The sequence below is a fragment of the Oncorhynchus gorbuscha genome, unplaced genomic scaffold (assembly GCF_021184085.1).
Source record: "Oncorhynchus gorbuscha isolate QuinsamMale2020 ecotype Even-year unplaced genomic scaffold, OgorEven_v1.0 Un_scaffold_695, whole genome shotgun sequence".
NCBI classification, from domain to species: Eukaryota; Metazoa; Chordata; class Actinopteri; order Salmoniformes; family Salmonidae; genus Oncorhynchus; species Oncorhynchus gorbuscha.
The window spans coordinates 158519-181868 of record NW_025745769.1 but is presented as its reverse complement, the minus strand read 5'-3'; the positions used below and the strand labels follow the sequence as shown (position 1 = coordinate 181868).

Sequence of the window (23350 nt, the reverse complement as noted above, 5' to 3'; positions counted from 1 at the left end):
AATCTCTTGAAGTAACGGTCCAGCGTTTCCAGACTTCTCCGAAATATGACCTATTGTTTATTACAATATGTGTGAAATAGTTTTCCTTACAAAATATGGTAATTAAGTATGTTAAAAAGCAGATTTTCTGGTTTGGAATGGTGAGGGCGTATACCGGTCATTAAAAATATTCAGGCGAGTAGGCCGCTGATTGGCTATATTAACCGGTAAGTAAATAGCAAGCATTTTTTAAATGGTCTGTTTGAGATACAAGTTTGAGGCGGGGGGGTTTCTTCTCTCTAATTTATGCTTTGGACACAAATACGAATAAAGGACACGCCAACAACATTATGTGGGTAAGAGATAAGAGAACTTTAAAAAATAAGATTTTCACTGGACAGTTGTAGGTAGTTTCTATAGGAACGTACATTTGGTTGTGGCCAGACATTTTTTTGTTTCTTTATATGGTAGAACACAGGTCAACTCTGAAAGCTTCAGTTGGTTCATGGAGTGAAAACCATCACAAGAACCATTAAAACCATGATAGACAACATGGGTATGCATCTACAGTACCAGTCAAAAGTTTGAACACACCTAGTCATTCCAGGGTTTTTCTTAATGTTTTACTATTTTCTACATTGTAGAATAATAGTGAAGTCATCATAACACATAATATAATATAATAACACATATGGAATCCTGTCGTAACCAAAAAAGTGTTAAACAAATAAAAATATATCTTATTTTATATTTGAGATTCTTCGAAGTAGCCACCCTTTGCCTTGACAGCTTTGCACACTCTTGGCATTCTCTCAACCAGCTTCATGAGGTAGGAATGCATTTCAATTAACAGGTGTGCCTTGTTAAAAGTACATTTGTGGAATTTCATTCCTTCTTAATGCGTTTTTGCCAATTAGTTGTGTTGTGACAAGGTAGGGGTAGTATAGAGAAGATAGACTTATTTGGTAAAAGACCAAGTTCATATTATGGCAAGAACAGCTCAAATAAGCAAAGAGAAATGACAGTCCAACATTCATTAAAAGATATGAAGGTCACTCAATCTGGAAAATTTCAAGAACTGTGAAAGTTTCTTCAAGTGCAGTCGCAAAAACCATCAAGCGCTGATGAAGAAACTGGCTCTCATGAGGACCGCCACAGGAGAGGAAGACCCAGAGTTACCTCTGCTGCAGAGGATAAGTTAAGTAGAGTTACCAGCCCCCGAAACTGTAGCCCAAATAAATGCTTCACAGAGTTCAAGCAATAGACACATCTCAACATCAACTGTTCAGAGGAGACTGCGTGATTGTCGAATTGCTGCAAAGAAACCACTACTAAAGGACACCAATAAGAAGAAGAGACTTGCTTGGGCCAAGAAACACAAGCAATGGACATTAGACCGGTGGAAATCTGTCCTTTGGTGTGATGAGTCCAAATTTGCGATTTATGGTTCCAACCACCTTGTCTTTGCAGAGCAGTGTAGGTGAATGGATGATCTCCGCATGTGTGGTTCCCACAGTGAAGCATGGAGGAGGAGATGTAATGGTGTTTTGCAGGTGACACCGTCTGTGATTTATTTAGAATTCAAGGCACACAACAAGCATGGCTCCCACAGCATTCTGCAGCCATACTCCATCCCATCTGGTTTGGGCTTAGTGGGACTATCATTTGTTTTTCAACAGGATAATGACCCAAAACACCTCCAGGCTGTGTAAGGGCTTTTTGACCAAGAAGGAGAGTGATAGAGTGCTGCATGAGAGGACCTGGCCTCCACCATCACCCGACCTCAACCCAATTGAGATAGTTTGGGATGAGTTGGACCACAGAGTGAAGGAAAAGCAGCCAACAAGTGCTCAGCACATGTGGGAACTCCTTCAAGACTGTTGGAAAAACATTCCTCATGAAGCTGGTTGAGAGAATGCCAAGAGTGTGAAAAGCTGTCATCAAGGCAAAGGGTGTCTAATTTGAAGAATCTAAAACAAATCAAAATATATTTAACACTTTTTTTGTTTACTACATGAAACCTGAAGTGTTATTTTATAGTGTTGATGTCTTCACTATTATTCTACAATGTAAAGAATAGTAAAAATAAAGAACTACCCTTGAATGAGTAGGTGTGTCCAAACGTTTGACTGGTGCTGTATGTGTGTTTCTATGTTATCCAGGAACAACGTGGAAGACAGCTTCCCTTTGAAGTACTATTATATATACCTGCAGTGGCTTCAAAGTATTCACACCTCTGGACTTTTTACACATTTCTTGTCTCGCGGCCTGAATTTAAAATAGATTCTATTCAGATTGTGTTACTGTTCTACACGCAATACCCCATAATGTATGTATGCCAGTGACACAACATCTGAATTGAATCCACTTTAAATTCAGCCAGTAACACAACAAAACGTGGAAAAGGTCAAGGGGTGTGTGTACCTGAGTGGTCTAGTTATAGTTTTCACCTCAATCGGCTTGAAAATCTATGGCAAGACTTGCAATGATCAGAAACCAACTTGACAGAGTTTGAAGAATTTTATAATGTGTAAATATTGTACAATCCAGGTGTGCAAAGCTCTTAGAGACCCAGAAATACTCAGCTGTAATCGCTGCCAAAGCTGATTCTAACATGTATCGACTCAGGGGTGTGAATACTTGTGTAAATGAGATATTTCTATATTTCATAATCACATTTCTAAAAACACGTTTTGACTTTGTCATTAAGGGGTATTGTGTGTAAAAAAACAACACATTTAATTCATTTTGAATTCAGGCTTTAACACAACAAAATGTGGAATAAGTCAAGGGGTATGAATACTTTCTGAAGGGACTGCATACCTATATATCTATATTCTATATACTGGTCTGCATCATCATCAGCTACGTACCACAGGGGATGACGTTGTCAAAGAAGCCTGGGCGCTCTCTGTTGATCAGGGCGTATGTATCCACGCGGGCTACAGCCGTATCTATCTGGGTCTGGGTGTACAGAGCTCTGGTCCTCAGCCGCCTGCTGTACTGCTCCTTGTCTGTGGGGATCATCAGGACGTAACGTGGCTCAAAGTGGCTGTTCTTCAGACTGAACACACCCTGGGAGAACAGTACACAGAAAATGAGCCTTTCAATTTCCTGCTGCTATGTGAATGTGTGTGTGTGTTGACGCCCACCTCCAGCTCCATGTGCACACAGCAGGCCAGGCCCTCCCTGGCCACGTCTTCTATGGCCTCACGAGACAGACCATACCAGTGGCCCGCATACTGCATCGTCTGGAGGAATTTACCCTGAGAGAGAGAAGACAGACAATGGAAGAGCAGAGGGAGAAGGAAAGAAAGAGAGACAGACAGGCAGAGGGAGACCGAGAGAGGGAGACCAGGGGGGAGACAAAAAGAAAGAAAACAAAAGTTAACAGAAAGCTGTAAGTTGTGACAGTCAACTATCGTGGGGTGCAACATTTACTTAGTTAAGAGTCAAATTCATATTCTAAAATGGAAGTGGTCTTCGATGGACCTACTGGGTCCTTCACGACCCCTGCTATGTCCAGAGAAGAGTAACAGCCGCAGCTATAATGTCCCCACCTGTGAGGTGAACACCTGACCCTGCAGTCAGGGGTACCATCACTTCCCCTGCTACCCTGTAGTTCACACAGCCGCTCCCTTTGACCCCTCGTCTACTTGCACCTGGGGCCGATACGCTCGGCATTACGATCCATCACGCTTTACGACCCTACGGACAGCTCTGAGGACTGTAGCCTACTCTCAAGGTAGGCTACACTTTTCCCAATATTCAGATAGAAATGGAACACATAGAATTGGTAAGGCTCTCATGCCCACATTCTAGATATCACATTTCTAGTTGATGATCTGATATAAGTTGTGCCCTACTGACTATTGAGAGACTCCCTCAGGAGCTCGACACTTGTCATGCTTAACTTCACCCCCTACTTTTAGAGGGTTGGAAACCATCAGGCCCAAATTACAAAGCACCCTTATCGTTCCTCTGTTGACAGGCTAATTGGAACAATAAAACAAGCACAAGGACCTACTGATTGAGGCACATTTTCGGGATGGAGCTGCTGTGTGTGTGTGTGTGTGTGTGTGTGTGTGTGTGTGTGTGTGTGTGTGTGTGTGTGTGTGTGTGTGTGTGTGTGTGTGTGTGTGTGTGTGTGTGTGTGTGTGTGTGTGTGTGTGTGTGTGTGTGTGTGTGGTTGGGCATACGAGTCTGATGTACTGCACATTGTGTGTAGATTGATGAGGATTTATTTGATCCATTTTAGAACAAGGCTGTAACGTAACAAAATGTGGAGAAGGTGAAGGGGTCTGAATACTTTCAGAATGCCCTGTATGTTTCTGTCTCCATCTGAAATGGTCTGACGTGGTCTGAATGATCCAGGGAGTCTGTGATGTATGTATGTGATAAGGGAGGAAGGGTCTCCACCTTCCTCTGTACTTTAGAGTGTGCACGGTTAGGATCCCCACTTCACCTGAGACACTACCTCTGTACTTTAGAGTGTGCACGGTTAGGATCCCCACTTCACCTGAGACACTAGATACTTTGAGACACTACCTCTGTACTTTGTGCACGGTTAGGATCCCCATCACCCACTTCACCTGAGACACCTGAGACACTACCTCTGTACTTTAGAGTGTGCACGGTTAGGATCCCCACTTCACCTGAGACACTACCTCTGTACTTTAGAGTGTGCACGGTTAGGATCCCCACTTCACCTGAGACACTACCTCTGTACTTTAGAGTGTGCACGGTTAGGATCCCCACTTCACCTGAGACACTACCTCTGTACTTTAGAGTGTGCACGGTTAGGATCCCCACTTCACATGAGATACTACCTCTGTACTTTAGAGTGTGCACAGTTAGGGTCCCACTCACCTGAGTACTTTAGAGTGTGCACAGTTAGGTACCTCTGTACTTTAGAGTGTGCATCCCACTTCAAAGGGTTTCCTCCTAATATCACTGTGAGAGAGATCTCTATTTATTAAGGCCCCATGGCGCTTACATATTTACCTTTAGGAAGACAAATGAATGGGCCTGAAGTTAAAAGAGGGTTGGCCGGGCAGGCATACTCTACAGTACCTCAGGCCCCCCGTGTAGGATATCTAGGACTTCTTCCTTTGGGAATATGGTAGAACTCTTGTGCTTTGAAGTGTCAAAAATGTTAGATATAAGGAAATATATTTAAGTAGCCAATAACTGAGTATGACATAACAATTGATTTACTGTCTTTTAGAGTTAAGAGAACTACTTACAAAACTTCAAACCAGAAGACTTGTCAAGTCTGGGCTACACACATTTGCACAAAATAAATTGCTGTCTGGATGAACAGCGCCTTCGGAAAGTATGCTGACCCTTGACTTGGTCCACGTTTTGTCAGGTTACAGCCTTTTTTAAAATTAATCTACCGGTACACACGATACCCCATAATGACAAAGAGAAAACAGATGTATGAAAAAACACAACTGAAATATCACATCTACATACACTACCGTTCAAAGGTTTGGGGTCACTTAGAAATGTCCTTGTTTTCCATGAAAACATACATGAAATGAGTTGCAATATGAATAGGAAATATAGTCAAGACGTTGACAAGGTTTTATGATTTTTAATTTAAATAATAATTGTGTCCTTCAAACTTTGCTTTCATCAAAGAATCCTCCATTTGCAGCAATTACAGCCTTGCATACCTTTGGCATTCTAGTTGTCAATTTGTTGAGGTAATCTGAAGAGATTTCACCCCATGCTTCCTGAAGCACCTCCCACAAATTGGATTGGTTTGATGGGCCCTTCTTTCGAACCATAAGGTCAAGCTGCTCCCACAACGGATCAATAGGGTTGCGATCCAGTGACTGTGCTGGCCATTCCATTATAGACAGCTGACTGCTTCTTCCCTAAATAGTTATTGCATAGTTTGGAGCAGTGCTTTGGGTCATTGTCCTGTTGTAGGAGGAAATTGGCTCCAATTAAGCGCCATCCACAGGGTATGGCATGGCTTTGCAAAATGGAGTGATAGCCATACTTCTTCAAGATCCCTTTTACCCTGTACAAATCTCCCACTTTACCAGCACCAAAGCACCCCCAGACCATCACATTGCCTCCACCATGATTGACAGATGGTGTCAACACTCCTCCAGCATCTTTTCATTTTTTCTGCATCTCACAAATGTTCTTCTTTGAGATCCGAACACTTTTATACAATCTTCCTCTGTCCAGTGCCTGTGTTCTTTTGCCCATCTTAATATATTATTTGTATTGGCCAGTCTGAGATATGTATTTTTCTTTGCAACTCTGCCTAGAAGGCCAGCATCCCAGAGTCGCCTCTTCACTGTTGATGTTGAGACTGGTGTTTTACGGTTACTATTTAATGAAGCTGCCAGTTAGGGACTTGTGAGGCATCTGTTTCTCAAACTAGACACTAATGTACTTGTCCTCTTGCTCAGTTGTGCACCAGGGCCTCCCACTCCACTTTCTATTCTGGTTAGAGCCAGTTTGCGCTGTTTTGTGAAGGGAGTAGTACACAGCGTTGTACCAGATCTTCAGTTTCGTGGCAATTTCTTGAATGGAATAGCCTTCATTTCTCAGAACAAGAAAAGACTGACGAGTTTCAGAAGAAAGTTCTTTGTTTCTGGCCATTTTGAGCCTGTAATCGAACCCACAAATGCTGATGCCCCAGATACTCAACTAGTCTATAGAAGGCCAGTTTTATTGCTTCTTTAATCCGCATAACAGTTTTCAACTGTGCTAACATAATTGCAAAAGGGGTTTCTAATGATCAATTAGCATTTTAAAAGGATAAACTTGGATTAGCTAACACAGCGTGCCATTGGAACACTGGAGTGGTGGTTGATATGCAGAAAAAAGAAAGAAAAATCTGCCTTTTCCAGCTACAATACTCATTTACAACATAAAAAATGTCAACACTGTATTTCTGATCAATTAGATGTTATGTTAATGGACAATTTGTTTAGCTTTTCTTTCAAAAACAAGGACATTTCTAAGTGACCCCAAACTTTTGAACGGTAGTGTAAGTATTCAGACCCTTTGATGAAGCGCCTTAGGCAGCAATTACAGCCCGAGTCTTCTTGGGTATGACGTTACAAGCTTGGCACACCTTTATTTGGGGAGTTTCTCCCATTCTTCTCTGCAGATCCTCTCAAGCTCAGTCAGGTTGGATGAGGAGCGTTGCTGCACAGCTATTTTCAGTTCTCTCTAGAGATGTTCGATTCAGTTCAAGACCGGGCTCTGGCTGGGATGGACATTGTCCCGAAGCCACTCCTGCGTTGTCTAGGCTGTGTGCTTAGGGTCATTGTCCTGTTGGAAGGTGAACATTCGCCCCAGTCTGAGGTCCTGAGCGCTCTGGAGCAGGTTTTCATCAAGGATCTCTCTGTACTTCGCTCTGTTCGTCTTTGCCTCAATCCGGAATAGTGTTCCGGTCCCTGCCGCTGAAAAACATCCCCACAGCATGATGCTGCCACCACCATGCTTCAGCATGGTCTTAGAGTCTTTGGGTGCCTTTTGGCAAACTAAAAGTGGGCTGTCATGTGCTTTTTAATGAGGAGTGGCTTCTGTCTGGCCACTCTACTATAAAGGCCTGAGTGCTGAAGAGATGGTTGTCTCCACAGAGGAACTCTAGAGCTCTGTCAGTGAGACCATCAGGTTCTTGGTCACTTCCCTGACCAAGGCCCTTCTCCCCGATTGCTCAGTTTGGCCGGCGGCCAGCTCTAGGAAGAGTCTTGATGGTTCCAAACTTCTTCTATTTAAGAATAATGGAGGCCATTGTGTTCTTGGGGAACTTCAATGCTGCAGAAATGTTTTGGTACCCACCAAATCTGAGCCTCAACAAAATCCTGTCTCGGAGCTCTACAGACAATTCCTTCGACATCATGGCTTAGTTTTTTCTTATCTGACATGCACTGTCAACTGTGGGACCTTATATAGACAGGTGTGTGCCTTTCCAAATCATGTCTAATCAATTGAATTTACCACAGGGGAACTCCAATCAAGTTGTATAAACATCTCAAGGATGATCAATGGAAACAGGATGCACCTGAGCTCAATTTCGAGTCACAGAGCAAAGCGTCTGAATATTTATGTAAATCTTCCTTTTAATTTTTTTTTTGTTTGTTGACATTTGCAAGAAATTCTCAAAACCTGTTTCGCTGCGTCATTATGAGGTATTGTGTGTAGATTTGTAAGGTTGTAACGTAGCAAAATGTGGAAAAAGTCAAGGGATTTGAATACTTTCCGAAGACACTATATTTAAATGCTGAAGTACGATGAAGATGTGGTGGTGTCATGGACAGGGCTAACCATGAATTGTTTAACCTTCACATTTTATCTTTACGAACGGAAAGAATTTAAATGAATCTGAGACTGACACACTATCAGTGTGTTTGAGGGGATCAGTTTGAGCAAACGAGGGGCAGAATCGCTGACGTTAACCAAACAATGGATGCAAGGTGATTTGTTGATCAGTAATTCTGCTCAATCACACAGCAACATAGTCAACCTCAAACATGTACCATGTGAATCATGTTCTGAAAGTCTTCCTCCGTGACAAAATGGTAGTCGCTCCCGTCCTCTTCCCCAAAGTAGGGACCCCTGGTGGTATGGCAGGTTCTGTGACAACAAGAGACAAATGGTTCCAATGACAATACAGCAATACATTCAAGCTAGCAACTCAACTTCATAGGTCATGTACACAGTTTAGCAGGTGTTACGGCTGCAGCGAACTGCTTATGTTCCTATCAATCAATGCAGTAAATGTCAACAAGCACACAATAATCCAACATTTCAAATAATCAAAAACTCCTAAGGATCATAATGGTATTGCAACACACAGAGACAGAATAACGGACAGACTAGACATATAGACAGACACATGCCACACACTCGCTTTGATGCACACAAGTGCACACACACACACCAACTCCACTACCCAGGTGAAGTGGAGCACTCCATGGCCACATCAACAGGTTCTTGTCATTTTGGAGGGGTAGGTATGTTAACTGTTTTTACGTTAGCTCTGCAGAGGACAGGGGCTGGTGGGGGTGGGATGGGGCGACCTCCCCTGGGTGCGGGGATGTAGAAGGAAGTGTGTGTGCGTGTGTCTGTGTGTAGAGCAGGGCTCTCCAAACATGTTCATGGAGAGCCACCCTCCTGGAGGATTTCACTCCAACCCTCATCTAGCGTACCTGATTCTAGTAATTAGGTGGTTGATCAACTGACTCAGGTTAGTTAAAACTGGTGTTGGAGTTAAAACCTACAGGAGGGTCGCTCTCCAGGAACAGGGTTTGGGTTCAAACCTACAGGAGGGTAGCTCTCCAGGAATAGGGTTGGAGTTAAAACCTACAGGAGGGTAGCTCTCCAGGAACAGGGTTGGAGTTAAAACCTACAGGAGGGTAGCTCTCCAGGAACAGGGTTGGAGTTAAAACCTACAGGAGGGTAGCTCTCCAGGAAGAGGGTTAAAACCTACAGGAGGGTAGATCTCCAGGAACAGAGTTTGGGTTAAAACCTACAGGAGGGTAGCTCTCCAGGATCAGGGTTGGAGTGAAAACCTACAGGAGGGTAGCTCTCCAGGAACAGGGTTGGAGTTAAAACCTACAGGAGGGTAGCTCTCCAGGAACAGAGTTTGGGTTAAAACCTACAGGAGGGTACCTCTCCAGGATCAGGGTTGGAGTGAAAACCAACTGGAGGGTAGCTCTCCAAGAACAGGGTTGAAGTTAAAACCTACAGGAGGGTGGCTCTCCAGGAAGAGGATTAAAACCTACAGGAGGGTACCTCTCCAATAACAGGGTTGGAGTTAAAACCTACAGGAGGGTGGCTCTCCAGGAACAGGGTTAAAACCTACAGGAGGGTAGCTCTCCAGGAACAGAGTTTGGGTTAAAACCTACAGGAGGGTAGCTCTCCAGGATCAGGGTTGGAGTGAAAACCTACAGGAGGGTAGCTCTCCAAGAACAGGGTTGGTGTGAAAACCTACAGGAGGGTAGCTCCCCAGGAACAGGGTTGGAGTGAAAACCAACTGGAGGGTAGCTCCCCAGGAACAGGGTTGGTGTGAAAACCAACTGGAGGGTAGCTCCCCAGGAACAGGGTTGGTGTGAAAACCAACTGGAGGGTAGCTCTCCAGGAACAGGGATAGAGAACCCTGGTTTCTATTAAAACCAGCGTAAGGTGAGAGCCATAGACAAGCCATGTCCAGCAGATGTTCTTTTGATTCTAGCTCTCCAGTGTTTGTGCTCTCTCTACCACTATTTACTGCTTCTAATTTCTTCTATTGCCCGTGGTAGGGGACCTTGTTATTTATCACTCCCCATTGCTCATGTGTTGGAAGTATTGACCATCTGGTGTAACAGTGTGGAACTATCATGTATCTATGGATGGGGAACCAGAGGGGATCCTGGTGAAATATATTTAGTACCATCCTAAACAATAACCCTAACCCTAGCCTTCACCTCTGTGACCAGGCCTTCACCTCTAGGCTAACCCTAGCCTTCACCTCTAGGCTAACCCTATCCTTCACCTCTAGGCTAACCCTAGCCTTCACCTCTAGGCTAACCCTAGCCTTCACCTCTAGGCTAACCCTAGCCTTCACCTCTAGGCTAACCCTAGCCTTCACCTCTAGGCTAACCCTAGCCTTCACCTCTAGGTGACCAGGCCTTCACCTCTAGGCTAACCCTAGCCTTCACCTCTAGGCTAACCCTAGGCCTTCACCTCTAGGCTAACCCTAGCCTTCACCTCTAGGCTAACCCTAGCCTTCACCTCTAGGCTAACCCTAGCCTTCACCTCTGTGACCAGGCCTTCACCTCTAGGCTAACCCTAGCCTTCACCTCTAGGCTAACCCTAGCCTTCACCTCTAGGCTAACCCTAGCCTTCACCTCTAGGCTAACCCTAGCCTTCACCTCTAGGCTAACCCTAGCCTTCACCTCTAGGCTAACCCTAGCCTTCACCTCTAGGCTAACCTAGCCTTCACCTCTAGGCTAACCCTAGCCTTCACCTCTAGGCTAACCCTAGCCTATACTCTAGGCTAACCCTAGACTTCACCTCTGTGACCAGGCCTTCTCATATTTAAGGTAACTGCATCCTTTGATAAAGTCTATTCCAATGAGCACAAAATCCGAGAAGCAAGCTGGCCAAAAGTAGTGCACTATATATGGAAAAGTGTGCTTTATGGATACACACAAGCCCCCAGAGTTTGGCCATAGCTTGCCAAAAGTAGTGCACTACAATGTAGGAAATAGGGTACCATTTGGCACTTGGGACTCACCCGTAGGCGAAGAAGTCGTTGAACTCTCGGCAGAGCTTGTGGGCCAGCTCTCTCTTCCCACAAGCCTGGGGTCCAGTCAACACCAGCATGGGGTAGGGAGAGTCAAGACTGGGCAGGGTGCTGGGACACACGCACACAGCAACACATGGATGACACAGTACACCATTTAGATAGAGGGAGAGCACAAGGATAAAGAGTCTAGGAAGTACTTTACCATTGTTCAGGACAACAAGCCAATCAGAAAAATCAGATTTTTCTAGGCCAGGGGATAGGTCAGTTTCTATGATGTATAAATAGAGCATAAATGTTTCTTCATTTTTAAAGATTGCAAGCACAAGTTAATTTAGTATGTAAGCTTTATTTAGAATATTCATCGTATCGACTTCTGATTGGCTGAAAGTCGTGTTCTAAGGAGGGTAGTCCAGTCAGGGTAGTTGGCGGGTCGTGCTGTTTTTACCTATCGTAGATGACCTGGGGCTGCATCAGCTGGTATACCATGTGACTCATGTGTTCCCTGGCTGCCACCACCTCCAGAGGAGGGTCGTACTTGTTCACAGCAGACACCTGGAGAACACAGGGGGAGACGTTCATATGTAACAATGTTCACAGCAGACACCTGGAGAACACAGGGGGAGACGTTCATATGTAACAATGGGAACACAGGGGGACGTTCATATGTAACAATGTTCACAGCAGACACCTGGAGAACACAGGTAACAATGAGACACGTTCATATGTAACAAATGTTCATATGTAACAATGTTCACAGCAGACACCTGGAGAACACAGGGGGAGACGTTCATATGTAACAATGTTCACAGCAGACACCTGGAGAACACAGGGGGAGACGTTCATATGTAACAAAATATCTTACTTCACAGCAGACACCTAGGAGAACACACAGGGAGAGTTTCATTAACATCAGACACCAAATACATTTAGACCAATTTCACAGCAACACCTGGAGACATTTAATCTAGTACATTTACATTTACATTTACATTTAGTAACAAAGCAGACACCTCTTAACACAGAGACGTTCAGAAGTGCAGACACCTGGAGAACACCAGTGGGACAGTTCATATGTAACAATGTTCACAGCAACATTTAGAACTGGGGGAGACGGGATTTTTAACCTATCTTACTAGGTCAGTCCTAGAAGAGGTACAGGGGTTTCAGGTTTAACCTAGTACATTTGACTCTGTTTTCACAATTCCTGACATTTAATCCTAGTTTGTTCCCTCTTAGGTCAGTTAGGATCACCACTTTATTTTAAGAATGTGAAATGTCAGAATAATAGTAGAGAGAATAGAGAATTATTTATTTCAGCTTTTATTTCTTTCATCACATTCCCATTGGGTCAGAAGTTTACATACAATCAATTAATATTTGGTAGCATTGCCTTTAAATTGTTTAACTTGGGTCAAACATTTCAGGTAGCCTTCCACAAGCTTCCCACAATAAGTTTGGTGAATTTTGGCCCATTCCTCCTGACTGAGCTGGTGTAACTGAGTCAGGTTTGTAGGCCTCCTTGCTCGCACACGCTTTTCAATTCTGCCCACACATATTCTATAGGATTGAGGTCAGGGCTTTTTGATGGCCACTCCAATACCTTGACTTTGTTGTCCTTAAGCCATTTTGCCACAACTTTGGAAGTATGCTTGGGGCCATTGTCCATTTGGAAGACCCATTTGTGACCAAGCTTTAACTTCCTGACTGATGTCTTGAGATGTTAGTTCAATATATCCACATAATGTTCCATCCTCATGATGCCATCTATTTTGTGAAGTGCACCAGTCCCTTCTGCAGCAAAGCACCCACACAACATGATGCTGCCACCCCGGAACGTTCAGCTTGCAAGCCTCCCCCTTTTTCCTCTAAGCATAACGATGGTCATTATAGCCAAACAGTTCTAGAGGATATTTATACAAAAAGTAAGATTTTTCTCGCCATGTGCAGTTGCAAACCGTAGTCTGTTTTTTTCTTCATGGTGGTTTTGGAGCAGTGGCTTATGTCGCTATAGGACTCGTTTTACTGTGGATATAGATACTTTTGTACCTGTTTCCTCCAGCATCTTCACAAGGTCCTTTTCTGCTGTTCTGGGATTGATTTGCACTTTTCGCACCAAAGTACGTTCATCTATAGGAAACAGAACACGTCTCGCTGTATGACGGCTGCATGGTCCCATGGTGTTCATACTTACGTACTATTGTGGTAGAGGAATGTGGTACCTTCAGGCATTTGGAAATTGCTCCCAAGGATGAACCAGACTTGTGGAGGTCTACAATTTATTTTCTGTGGTCTTGGCTGATTTCTTGATGTCAAGCAAAGAGGCACTGAGTTTGAAGGTAGGCCTTGAAATACATCCACAGTTACACCTCCAATTGACTCAAATGATGTCAATTAGCCTATCAGAAGCTTCTAAAGCCATGACATAATTTTCTGGAATTTTCCAAGCTGTTTAAAGGTACAGTCAACTTAGTGTATGTAAACTTCTGACCCACTGGAATTGTGATACAGTGAATTATAAGTGAAATAATCTGTCTGTAAACAATTGTTGGAAAAATTACTTGTGTCATGCACAACGTAGATGTCCTAACCGACTTGCCAAAGCTATAGTTTGTTAACAATAAATTTGTGGAGTTGTTGAAAAACGAGTTTAATGACTCCAACCTAAGTGTATGTAAACTTCAGACTTCAACTGTATCATTGACCTATATTATAAAACCTCTACAGATCCTGACAGATGACCACTGTTGACCACAGATGACCACAAACATACCAGGTTAGCATTCACTGTCCCAATTAGCAAAACATGCCACTCAGTTATTGATGCCCCTCCTCCACTTCCTATAGGCACAGTATTACACACAGGGATGGACATCTAATAGAACATTACCAAGCTAGCCCGAGATGCAGGAGAAATGTTATCTTTTCCATCTACGCCCAGCAGAATTTGGACCTACTGTAGGCTAGTATCAATTGTGGTCTACAAGCTAGCCGGCTGGCCAGCGCCAGAATACTAGCCAGCCGGCTGGCCAGCGCCAGAATAATAGCCAGCCGGCTGGCCAGCGCCAGAATAATAGCCAGCCGGCTGGCCAGCGCCAGTCTACTGGCCTGGCTGGCCAGTGACAGTCTACTAGCCATCTCATACATCCAACCTGCCTTCTCCTCTACTGTGACTTTCTCCTGGTCCAGGCCAGTCAGGTGTTGAAGGAGGAAGATCACTGCCAGTCTGTAGTCCAGTTGCTCCTGGGGTTGAAACAACAGTGAAAGAAGCAGCATGGACATGTCTATTGTCAGTACAGAGGAAGCAGACAGCATTAGGGAGCTAACTTGTTAGTTTAGTGATGTGTTCTGGGTGTAGGTGCAGTGCAGCTACCTGGACTAGGTTTCTCTGCAGATTCAGCTCCCGGAGCAGGCACAGGTCATGGATGTGTGTAGCCTCCTTGATTTCACTGATCTGAGAACAATATATCATACAGAAAAAAGATCAGATGCTTGGATCAAGAATAAATCCTTTAAAAACTATTAAAACTAAATGTAATACCACAGCCAATCTATCAGTTGATTCAGTGGAATAGCTTTATCACTCAGCTCCTGGTATACAGTCGCTAGGTGGTTTAGTGATACTGGCCATTGGTACCATGCAGACAGTGGCAGAGACCAGAGCAGGACATTAAGGAATGGACTGTGTCTCACCAGGTTCCTCTCCAGTTTGAGAAGAGAGCAGGACATTAAGGAATGGACTGTGTCTCACCTGGTTCCTCTCCAGTTTGAGAAGAGAGCAGGACATTAAGGAATGGACTGTGTCTCACCAGGTTTCTCTCCAGTTTGAGAAGAGAGTAGGACATTAAGGAATGGACTGTGTCTCACCAGGTTCCTCTCAGTTTGACAGGAGAGCAGGACATTAAGGAATGGACTGTGTCTCACAGGAGAGCAGGACATTAAGGAATGGAGGTCTCACCAGGTTACTCTCCAGTTTGAGAAGAGAGCAGGACATTAAGGAATGGACTGTGTCTCACCAGGTTTCTCTCCAGTTTGACAGTTTGGAAGAGCATGACATTAAGGAATTAGGGAGGGTAACCAAGGTTGACAGGAGAGCAGGACATTAAGGAATGGACTGTGTCTCACCAGGTTACTCTCCAGGTTGATGGAGCCCAGCAGATGGAGATTCTGCAGGCCTGACAGACTGCTGATGCGGTTCAGAGACAGATCCAGGACCTGCAGGGTTCTCAGAGTCTCCAAATTCTCTATCTTCTCAATCTGATTCCCCCTCTGGATAGAGAGGACGTGATACATGACAAACACTGGGAATATGAATACCGTGTGGACAATACACACACATATTAATGAACTCATACAAGCTCACACACAACTCTCCCTCCTCCTACACACTAATGACGTTGCCCTCTTTTGCCCTCTTTGGACACAGGGAGTACCACCTCCCTAGCTCTGTACCATCTCTCTCTCTCTCCTACAACCAGGCTGCTGTGGTCAGAGAGGTCGTAAATTATTTTTTTGTTGAATTTTTACACCTTTTTCTCCCCAATTTCGTGGTATCCAATTGTTAGTAGCTACTATCTTGTCTCATCGCTACAACTTCCGTACGGGCTCGGGAGAGACGATGGTTGAAAGTCATGCGTCCTCCGATACACAACCCAACCAAGCCGCACTGCTTCTGAACACAGCGCGCATCCAACCCCGAAGCCAGCCGCACCAATGTGCCGGAGGAAACACAGCGCACCTGGCAACCTTTGTTAGCGTGCACTGCGCCCGGCCCGCCACAGGAGCCGCTGGTGCTTGATGAGACAAGGATATCCCTACCGGCCAAACCCTCCCTAACCTGGATGACGCTAGGCCAATTGTGCGTCGCCCCACGGACCTCCCGGTCGCGGCCGGTTACGACAGAGCTGGCAATGCAGTACAGCGCCCTTAACCACTGCGCCACCCGGGAGGCCGGTCGTAAATTCTGAGGGAAGATCCTGCCTCATGGCCAGACAGTATAGAGAGAGTGAGTTTTCATAGAGAGAACAAATGAATTTCTTCTTTCTCACAGAACTGGAGAACCAAACGACATTTATGTTCTGGAGAAGGTATAAAAGATCGGTGAAGAATCCAGCTACGACTGGTCCGTTTTGGACTGTTTAATGAAGGAAACTCCAATTCCTAAAAAAAGTTTCACCAAGTCATTGGCACACTCCCAGAGGCACAGACAGGACCTGGCGTCATGAAACAGACTTTTTCTGTGTCCCAAATAAAACCACCACCTGGGTTTTCGATCACCAGACCGAGCTTACCTCAATTACGAGATGGCTAAAGGTTGCAAACCAGCTTACCACGAGAGGGCCAAGGTTTGAGTAGAGACCTGAGTATAAGCTAAGGTTTGAGTAGATGGCTGAATCTTTTATCCATACCACGTGGTTAAACTCTTAAGACTATCGATACCGACAGAATAACAACAAGTCTTTGATATTAATTACTAGTCTGCAGCTAGGAATTCGGTATCATTGAACGCGAAGACCGACAACCGCCGAAACATCCATCTATAACGACATGAATGAATGTCACTTTGAACTATCCATTCTAACCACGACAGAGAGGGAGGACAGACTCTCCAACAGAAACTAACTTTTCAACAGAGATCCCGATGACACACTGAGTGTAAATATATATATTGATTGCAATTGTTCCCGAATGAGTGAGCGTTCATGTGCAAAGGATTAGCATTTCAATTGTTATAATATTCAACTTTGTATTTCTGTGAATTACTTAGTTAGTAAATAAATGATTTTAAGACAATTGATGTATGGATGACTCATAGTGAAGACTGGGTTTGTGCAGATAACCAACACTTTACAACGTTTGGAATGAGACTAACGTGAGGTAAATAATATTGAATTAATAAGAAGACTAATTGATATTAAAATATCAGAAAGTTATATTAGGAAAATTATAAGTTTGTAATCTGAATATTTTCCTTGGTGCCCCGACTTCCTAGTTACAGTGCCTTGCGAAAGTATTCGGCCCCCTTGAACTTTGCGACTTTTTGCCACATTTCAGGCTTCAAACATAAAGAATCAACAAGAGTCATTTAGTCATTTAGGTCAACATTGGATCATTCAGAGATCCTCACTGAACTTCTGGAGAGAGTTTGCTGCACTGAAAGTAAAGGGGCTGAATAATTTTGCACGCCCAATTTTTCAGTTTTTGATTTGTTAAAAAAGTTTGAAACATCCAATAAATGTCGTTCCACTTCATGATTGTGTCCCACTTGTTGTTGATTCTTCACAAAAAAATACAGTTTTATATCTTTTGTTTGAAGCCTGAAATGTGGCAAAAGGTCGCAAAGTTCAAGGGGGCCGAATACTTTCGCAAGGCACTGTAATTACAGTTACATGATTAATCTGTTTAATCGCGTAATAATAATTACAGAGGGTTATTTGATAAATAAGTCTTCACACGACAACACACACACGCCCATGTCACACGCACACACAGACACATACTCACCCCACCCTCACTAACAAAGTTAACATTGAGTGTTCCCTTCCCCATCTGTAAGGAGTATAAAACTTCTCCCTGAGATGTGTGTATGATTGACAGGCCAGCTCCAACGGTCTGGGTTGACAGGTGAGGAGTGACAGGTGAACAGCTGGCCAGACACTGATGTGGACATGCCAAAAGCACTACAGACCAGCCCTCCTCTCCTCTAGAACCCACAATCCCTCCTGCTCTGTAACAACCCATGCCCACCCCACCTTCCCCCTGCGTGGGCTGTCATTCAGGATCCAGCCCCCACGGCCACCATGCCCTGCCCTCCTCCACTAGCCTTCCTGGCAGAGGGCTGCCGACAGCGGGGGACGGTGACCGCGCGGAGCCCTGGAAGCTCTCGAGGCCAGGGTGTGATGGGCTGAGAGAGGAGGCTGGCTGACAGGTAGCACGCTGTTAGGGAGCGGGGCTGGGCAGGAGAGGGCCGAGAGGGAAGGGGGAGGGGAGATGGAGACAGAGGCTGGTTCCCTGGTTGACAGGGATGCTATGGAGGGGTGAGGAAATAAGAGAGGAGGGGGGTGGAGACAGCGGCTGGTTCCCTGGTTGACAGGGATGCTATGGAGGGGTGAGGGAATAAGAGAGGAGAGGAGGGGGGGGGGTGGAGACAGCGGCTGGTTCCCTGGTTGACAGGGATGCTATGGAGGGGTGAGGGAATAAGAGAGGAGAGGGGGGGGATGGAGACAGCGGCTGGTTCCCTGGTTGACAGGGATGCTATGGAGGGGTGAGGGAATAAGAGAGGAGAGGGGGGGGGGACAGGGTCCAGGCTTGCTCACACCGCCGGCAGCTGGTCCCAGAGGGGAGGGTGGAAGCGGACAGGGGACACGGCTACATCGTGCTGACGATGAGGAATCACTTTGATAAAGGACACCAGCATCCATCAGAGGGAGAGGGAAGGGTATGGAGGCCCGCTGGCACAGCCATATGGTGGCTCTCACACTGGAGCTTTAAATATGAGACAGGAGAGAGGGGGTAGGGGAGAGTTAAAAATACACCACCTGCTGTCATCATGTTTGAAGAGAAATTAGTGCTCAAATATTGTGTGTAGCATAACTGGCACCATACTGGGAGGAATAACCTTTTAGAAAAGCCATGACGTAATGGAAGATTGTAGACACCAGGAAGGGACATCAAGGTGAAAACAGAGAACAACTGATTCACAGGAAAAGACTTGTGTCCTAGTCGGTAGACCATATTAAATCAACCACAAGACCAACCACTAACCACAGTACTGATGAGCTTAGAGAGCTGCGTCTATACAACCGGATGGGCATATTCATATATGAGCATAACGCATGCTAAAATATTATCTTTAAGAATCAAATTATTCAACAAACACACACGCAATGTAATTATTCATGTAACATCTCCATATATAAACACACATGAAAAGTGATTTGTAAGTCGCTCTGGATAAGAGCGTCTGCTAAATGACTTAAATGTAAATGTAAATGGAATAATTCAAGATGCGGGTGGATGAGTTAGGACCAACCAGACAGAGGTCTTTGATTGGCAGGTTGTCCAGGCCACTGATACAGGAGATCTTGTTGTGTGCCAGGCTGAGGTGTGTGAGGCTGGCACAATGCAGCAGACCACCGATCTCAGTGAAACAGTTGTCTATCCAGAACGGGCACACGTTAAGAATGGTATACAATGAGGAAGTAGTCTAGATAAGAACTCGACATGTATGTGTGTCTGTGTAAATAAGGATACAGTCCAGATTCAGTTTACTCAAAGACGAGTAGGCTGACAAATGTGTCATCACTGACATCTGGTTATGGGAAAAGTTAACCTCCTGTGGAATACAACACACGTGAATAATGAATCAAGTTGACCAATCTTTAAATGCTTTTTACAATGAAGACATATGAAAATAAACAACCAAATGCATGTATAGTATGACACATTCTACTAGTACTGTTTAACTCACTGATAAACAATACGAAGAAGTCAACCCTGGTAAGTTCCTTGTCATTCCAGGGTAGGTAATACTTAGTAAGCATATGGAAGGACACTGCAGTATAAATGGTCTATGATGATTGGAACCCATCTTCTGGGACTACAGGCTGCAAGAAACCCCAAGCCACAAATCAAGCGTTGTCTTATCCTGTCTGTTGAAGGTCCCACCTTGAGGTTCCTGGGTGGCTGGAATCCAAAGAAGTCGGTGAGTTGGTTGTGGGAGGCATCCAGGATGATGAGATACGGCATGTGGCTGACACAGGATACATCTACCAGTCAACATACATTAGGTGAGTCAGGAGAGTCGGGCGAGCAGAGGGGGAGACATGGCAACCCCTGACACACAACTGTTATTATTCAAACCAGAAGCCTAGAAGTTACAAGGGCACCGATGAGAAGTGAACCATTGTTTAATTCATTAGGCTAATCAAGCTACATTTTCTATATCAGTAATTAGAATCATAACAAGGCGTACAGCGCATTTGTTAATATGAGACACACACACACCTTTTATTTTGTTGTAAGGAAGTTCTAGCTTTTGAAGGTGGACGTAATTGCAAAGGATGGAGACATTATTCAGATTTCGACCCTGGATGGAGACATATTCCGAAATTGAATTCCACTTGACATAGAAAACAAAACAAGTTAAGAAATGCAACAGAAATGGAAAGTAAACAGATTTGTTAGATACTCTTCCGTGAAAAGTCTGATGGTAAACAGTTACTCATGTAAAGCATATTATCAGCGATTGATGGGGTTACACTATCAACCTGAAGTGTGTGTGTGTGTGTGTGTTGTGTGTGTTCTTACGGGTGCAGAGAGGAACTGGTAGACATGCTCTAGTCCTGTGGCAGAGTGTCCCAGGTTGGATAAACAGCTGGAAACTTCCTCTTCAGTCAACACACCATCGTGTTTCTGTATGAGACATAGCTACATCAAAACATGTTGCAGTACACAATAGAACACGTCATGCACTGCCAATGCATTGTTTTTATGCACCAAACTTCTGTTATCATGAAACTCCCGAGTAGAAAGAGAGAAGTTGCTTGCATCCTGAAAGTAATTAACAGAAACAGCGTGTTACTCACCAAGCCCCATCTGACTAAAGCAGTTAGCATCTTTATGCATTTAGCTGTTACCCCAAGCTTCCTCCCTTACCTCCATTGTCTTCTCCTCCTTCTCTTCCTCGGAGGTTGAAAACGTGTCTGCACACGGCTGATGAACCGCAGCAGGAAATGGTTGCGCATCAGTGGTCTCCTGTGTCACTGACTCATGAGGGTAGCAAATGGGTGACCCAGAGGAATACTGGGGCGATGTTTGCTTCCCGATATCTTGCAAATTGGAAATGGTCGAAGTAGAAGACATTTTGGATTAAATTGTTTGGCATGAGAATACTTTGGGGATATTTTTACTTACTAATTAGCCTAGGTAGGCAGCTATTTTGAAAGTTGGCTCAGCTGGAGCAGATAGCGTTCTCTGTTGCTTAGTAACGAAGACGAAGCGTCAGTAGGTGAATTGAACTGTGGGAGATGTCGTTTTTGATTCATTTACTTCCCAACAGTTCATAAAATCTTTCAAACCCTGGTTCCCAGGTTCCACCGTCTGGAAAAAGTAATATATTCATGCATTTTCATTTTAGTGTGCCGAGACAAATATTAGCCATTAAATCTTCTACTAACTTTACACTAATCACCATGTTGAAACCTCAATCATGCTCACCAAAATGCAGAAAAAAGCTTGACATACTAGATTTCAAGTAGTGTGCTTTGTGCTTCAGACAGACATCTTTCAACAAGTCTTGATCATTCTATAGAAAAGCCTTCTTCTGACATCCCATCAGATCTGGCAGCTGAGCTCAATTCCTGACAGTGTAGATTTTGGATCAGTCTATGTAAAATGACATCATCGGACAAAGTCAATTTGTGTCAATGTGAAAAGACTGAATTATACAGTGCAACAGCGCATAGACAGACCATGTTGTTTGGGTAGTGTTTCGTTCTGTATGGCATTCGTCAATTCCTCTGTGTCAATGGAAGAAACTAGTCCCTTGACCACACAAGTTAGGAAACGGGCTCTTTTCATTGTACAAAAACACACAAACTGCTCATATACACAGGGGAATTTTGAGGTTTTATTTCAGCAAGATCAGTGTACACAATGGCAGGTCCTCTTTCTTTAATTGAGTGAAGGATTGATAGACAAAGCGTTGGTCTGAAAGGGATGTTTAACAGACAATGGAGAAAGGATCAAATACATCCTTAAATCACACTGGGACTCATTAACCTCCATTCTTATCAGATGTTTGTGAAAAAACTGATCAGACATGAAACCACTCTCATATTACACACTGTAGATGTGCAAAACGACACGTCTTAGTAAACAAACAAATAAAGCAAAGCGTTAAAAAAACAAGTGAAATATATTTGTAGATCTTTACAATGAGTTGCCCCATTATTTAAAATGTGGGTAAAGGGGTCCGATATACCGGATCATTTCAATACAGATGGAGTGTTCCCTTGTTCCCAAATCAGCAGGAAAAAAACTCATCAGTTGTGCAGAGTACTGCAAGCCAGAGACCTCCATAGTGTGTGTGTAATATAGTACGTGTTTATTGTGTGTGTGTGTGTGTGTGTACGTGTACGTCTTGAGTGTGCTGAGTAAAACAAATGCTGTTCCTATGGCACGAAGCAATCCCTCCGGCAACCACAAGGCTCATATTGATCCCAGCCTACATGTCATTATGATGGATGGTTCCGCTGGGTTCTGGGTGAGCAGCACTGCCTCAACTCTCCCCTGTTCTCTTTCCTCCCTCCCCCGCTCTTGTTAAGTACTTTTCCTCTGAGTTAATTAACTAAATATACTGAGGGGATGCAGGGGAAGGAATGATTTGTGACTCCTTGCAAGTGTATTCACTTTAGAATAGTTCTAGCAGAAGTTAACAGTTGTAGTGGTAGAAAGGGGAATAGTGATTTGCAATTACATCCCTATTAAGTTCAAGACCTTGAGTGTTGGGACAAAATACACACTTAAATTGTACTGGATATATTGGCCCTCATCCCCTAGCACACATGTACACCTCAACTCTGCAGCACAGTCAATGCATTTCAGGACAGTGGCAAATACCATAATCAGAATCGGCTATAGCTACATTATATCCAATCTACATTATTCTAAAAGTGAGAGAAAAATAGAGTGAACCACAGCTGAGGTGGGGAACCAATTCCTTTCTTTGTCCTTGGGGAAGAAGAATGGCCACAAAATGGCCACAAGCAGGGGGAGAGAAGTGATAATCTAGACAGTCTAATCTGGCATCTGGTATTGCAGACACAGTCAGCGGGCCCACGAGGGAGAGCTGGAGGTAGAGCTGTAATTGAGAGCAGCAGTTAGATGTAATGAGACAATGAGATGAGAAAGGCCCCAAAGCCAGACTCTCAGAAAATTCCCCCATTCTCCACAGGTGAGACTAGGGCCGACCACATATGGGATGATTGAAGGGAGTCATTTTTTAAGTTGGAGAGTGTGTGCGTGTGTGTGTGATTTCTTGAGGAACTGGCTACATTCTTGCCAGTGAATAAACAGATGAGTGACAACAACAGATACATATTG

At 44.2% G+C, this 23350-nt stretch overlaps 1 protein-coding gene across 4 annotated transcripts in view; it reads right to left on the bottom strand.

The window, feature by feature from the left end:
• Positions 1 to 21234, bottom strand: part of lrguk (leucine-rich repeats and guanylate kinase domain containing) — a 37430-nt gene extending 16196 nt beyond the window's left edge. For 2 of the 4 annotated variants that reach the window (XM_046335280.1, XM_046335281.1), the window contains exons 1-14: positions 20903 to 21234; positions 20555 to 20659; positions 20252 to 20333; positions 19913 to 20013; positions 19499 to 19580; positions 19278 to 19402; positions 15371 to 15514; positions 14619 to 14699; positions 14402 to 14488; positions 11694 to 11800; positions 11237 to 11356; positions 8496 to 8592; positions 3132 to 3245; positions 2853 to 3054 (exon numbers count right to left, since the gene is read on the bottom strand). In XM_046335280.1, coding sequence (XP_046191236.1) covers positions 2853 to 3054; positions 3132 to 3245; positions 8496 to 8592; positions 11237 to 11356; positions 11694 to 11800; positions 14402 to 14488; positions 14619 to 14699; positions 15371 to 15514; positions 19278 to 19402; positions 19499 to 19580; positions 19913 to 20013; positions 20252 to 20333; positions 20555 to 20659; positions 20903 to 21109 — 1654 coding nt within the window. In that variant the 5' untranslated portion in view covers positions 21110 to 21234. Of the gene's footprint in view, positions 1 to 2852; positions 3055 to 3131; positions 3246 to 8495; positions 8593 to 11236; positions 11357 to 11693; positions 11801 to 14401; positions 14489 to 14618; positions 14700 to 15370; positions 15515 to 19277; positions 19403 to 19498; positions 19581 to 19912; positions 20014 to 20251; positions 20334 to 20554; positions 20660 to 20832 lie in introns of all 4 variants that reach the window. The other 2 variants (XM_046335283.1, XM_046335282.1) reach the window with 2 other exon arrangements.
• Between the last annotated feature and the right edge of the window lie 2116 nt (positions 21235 to 23350).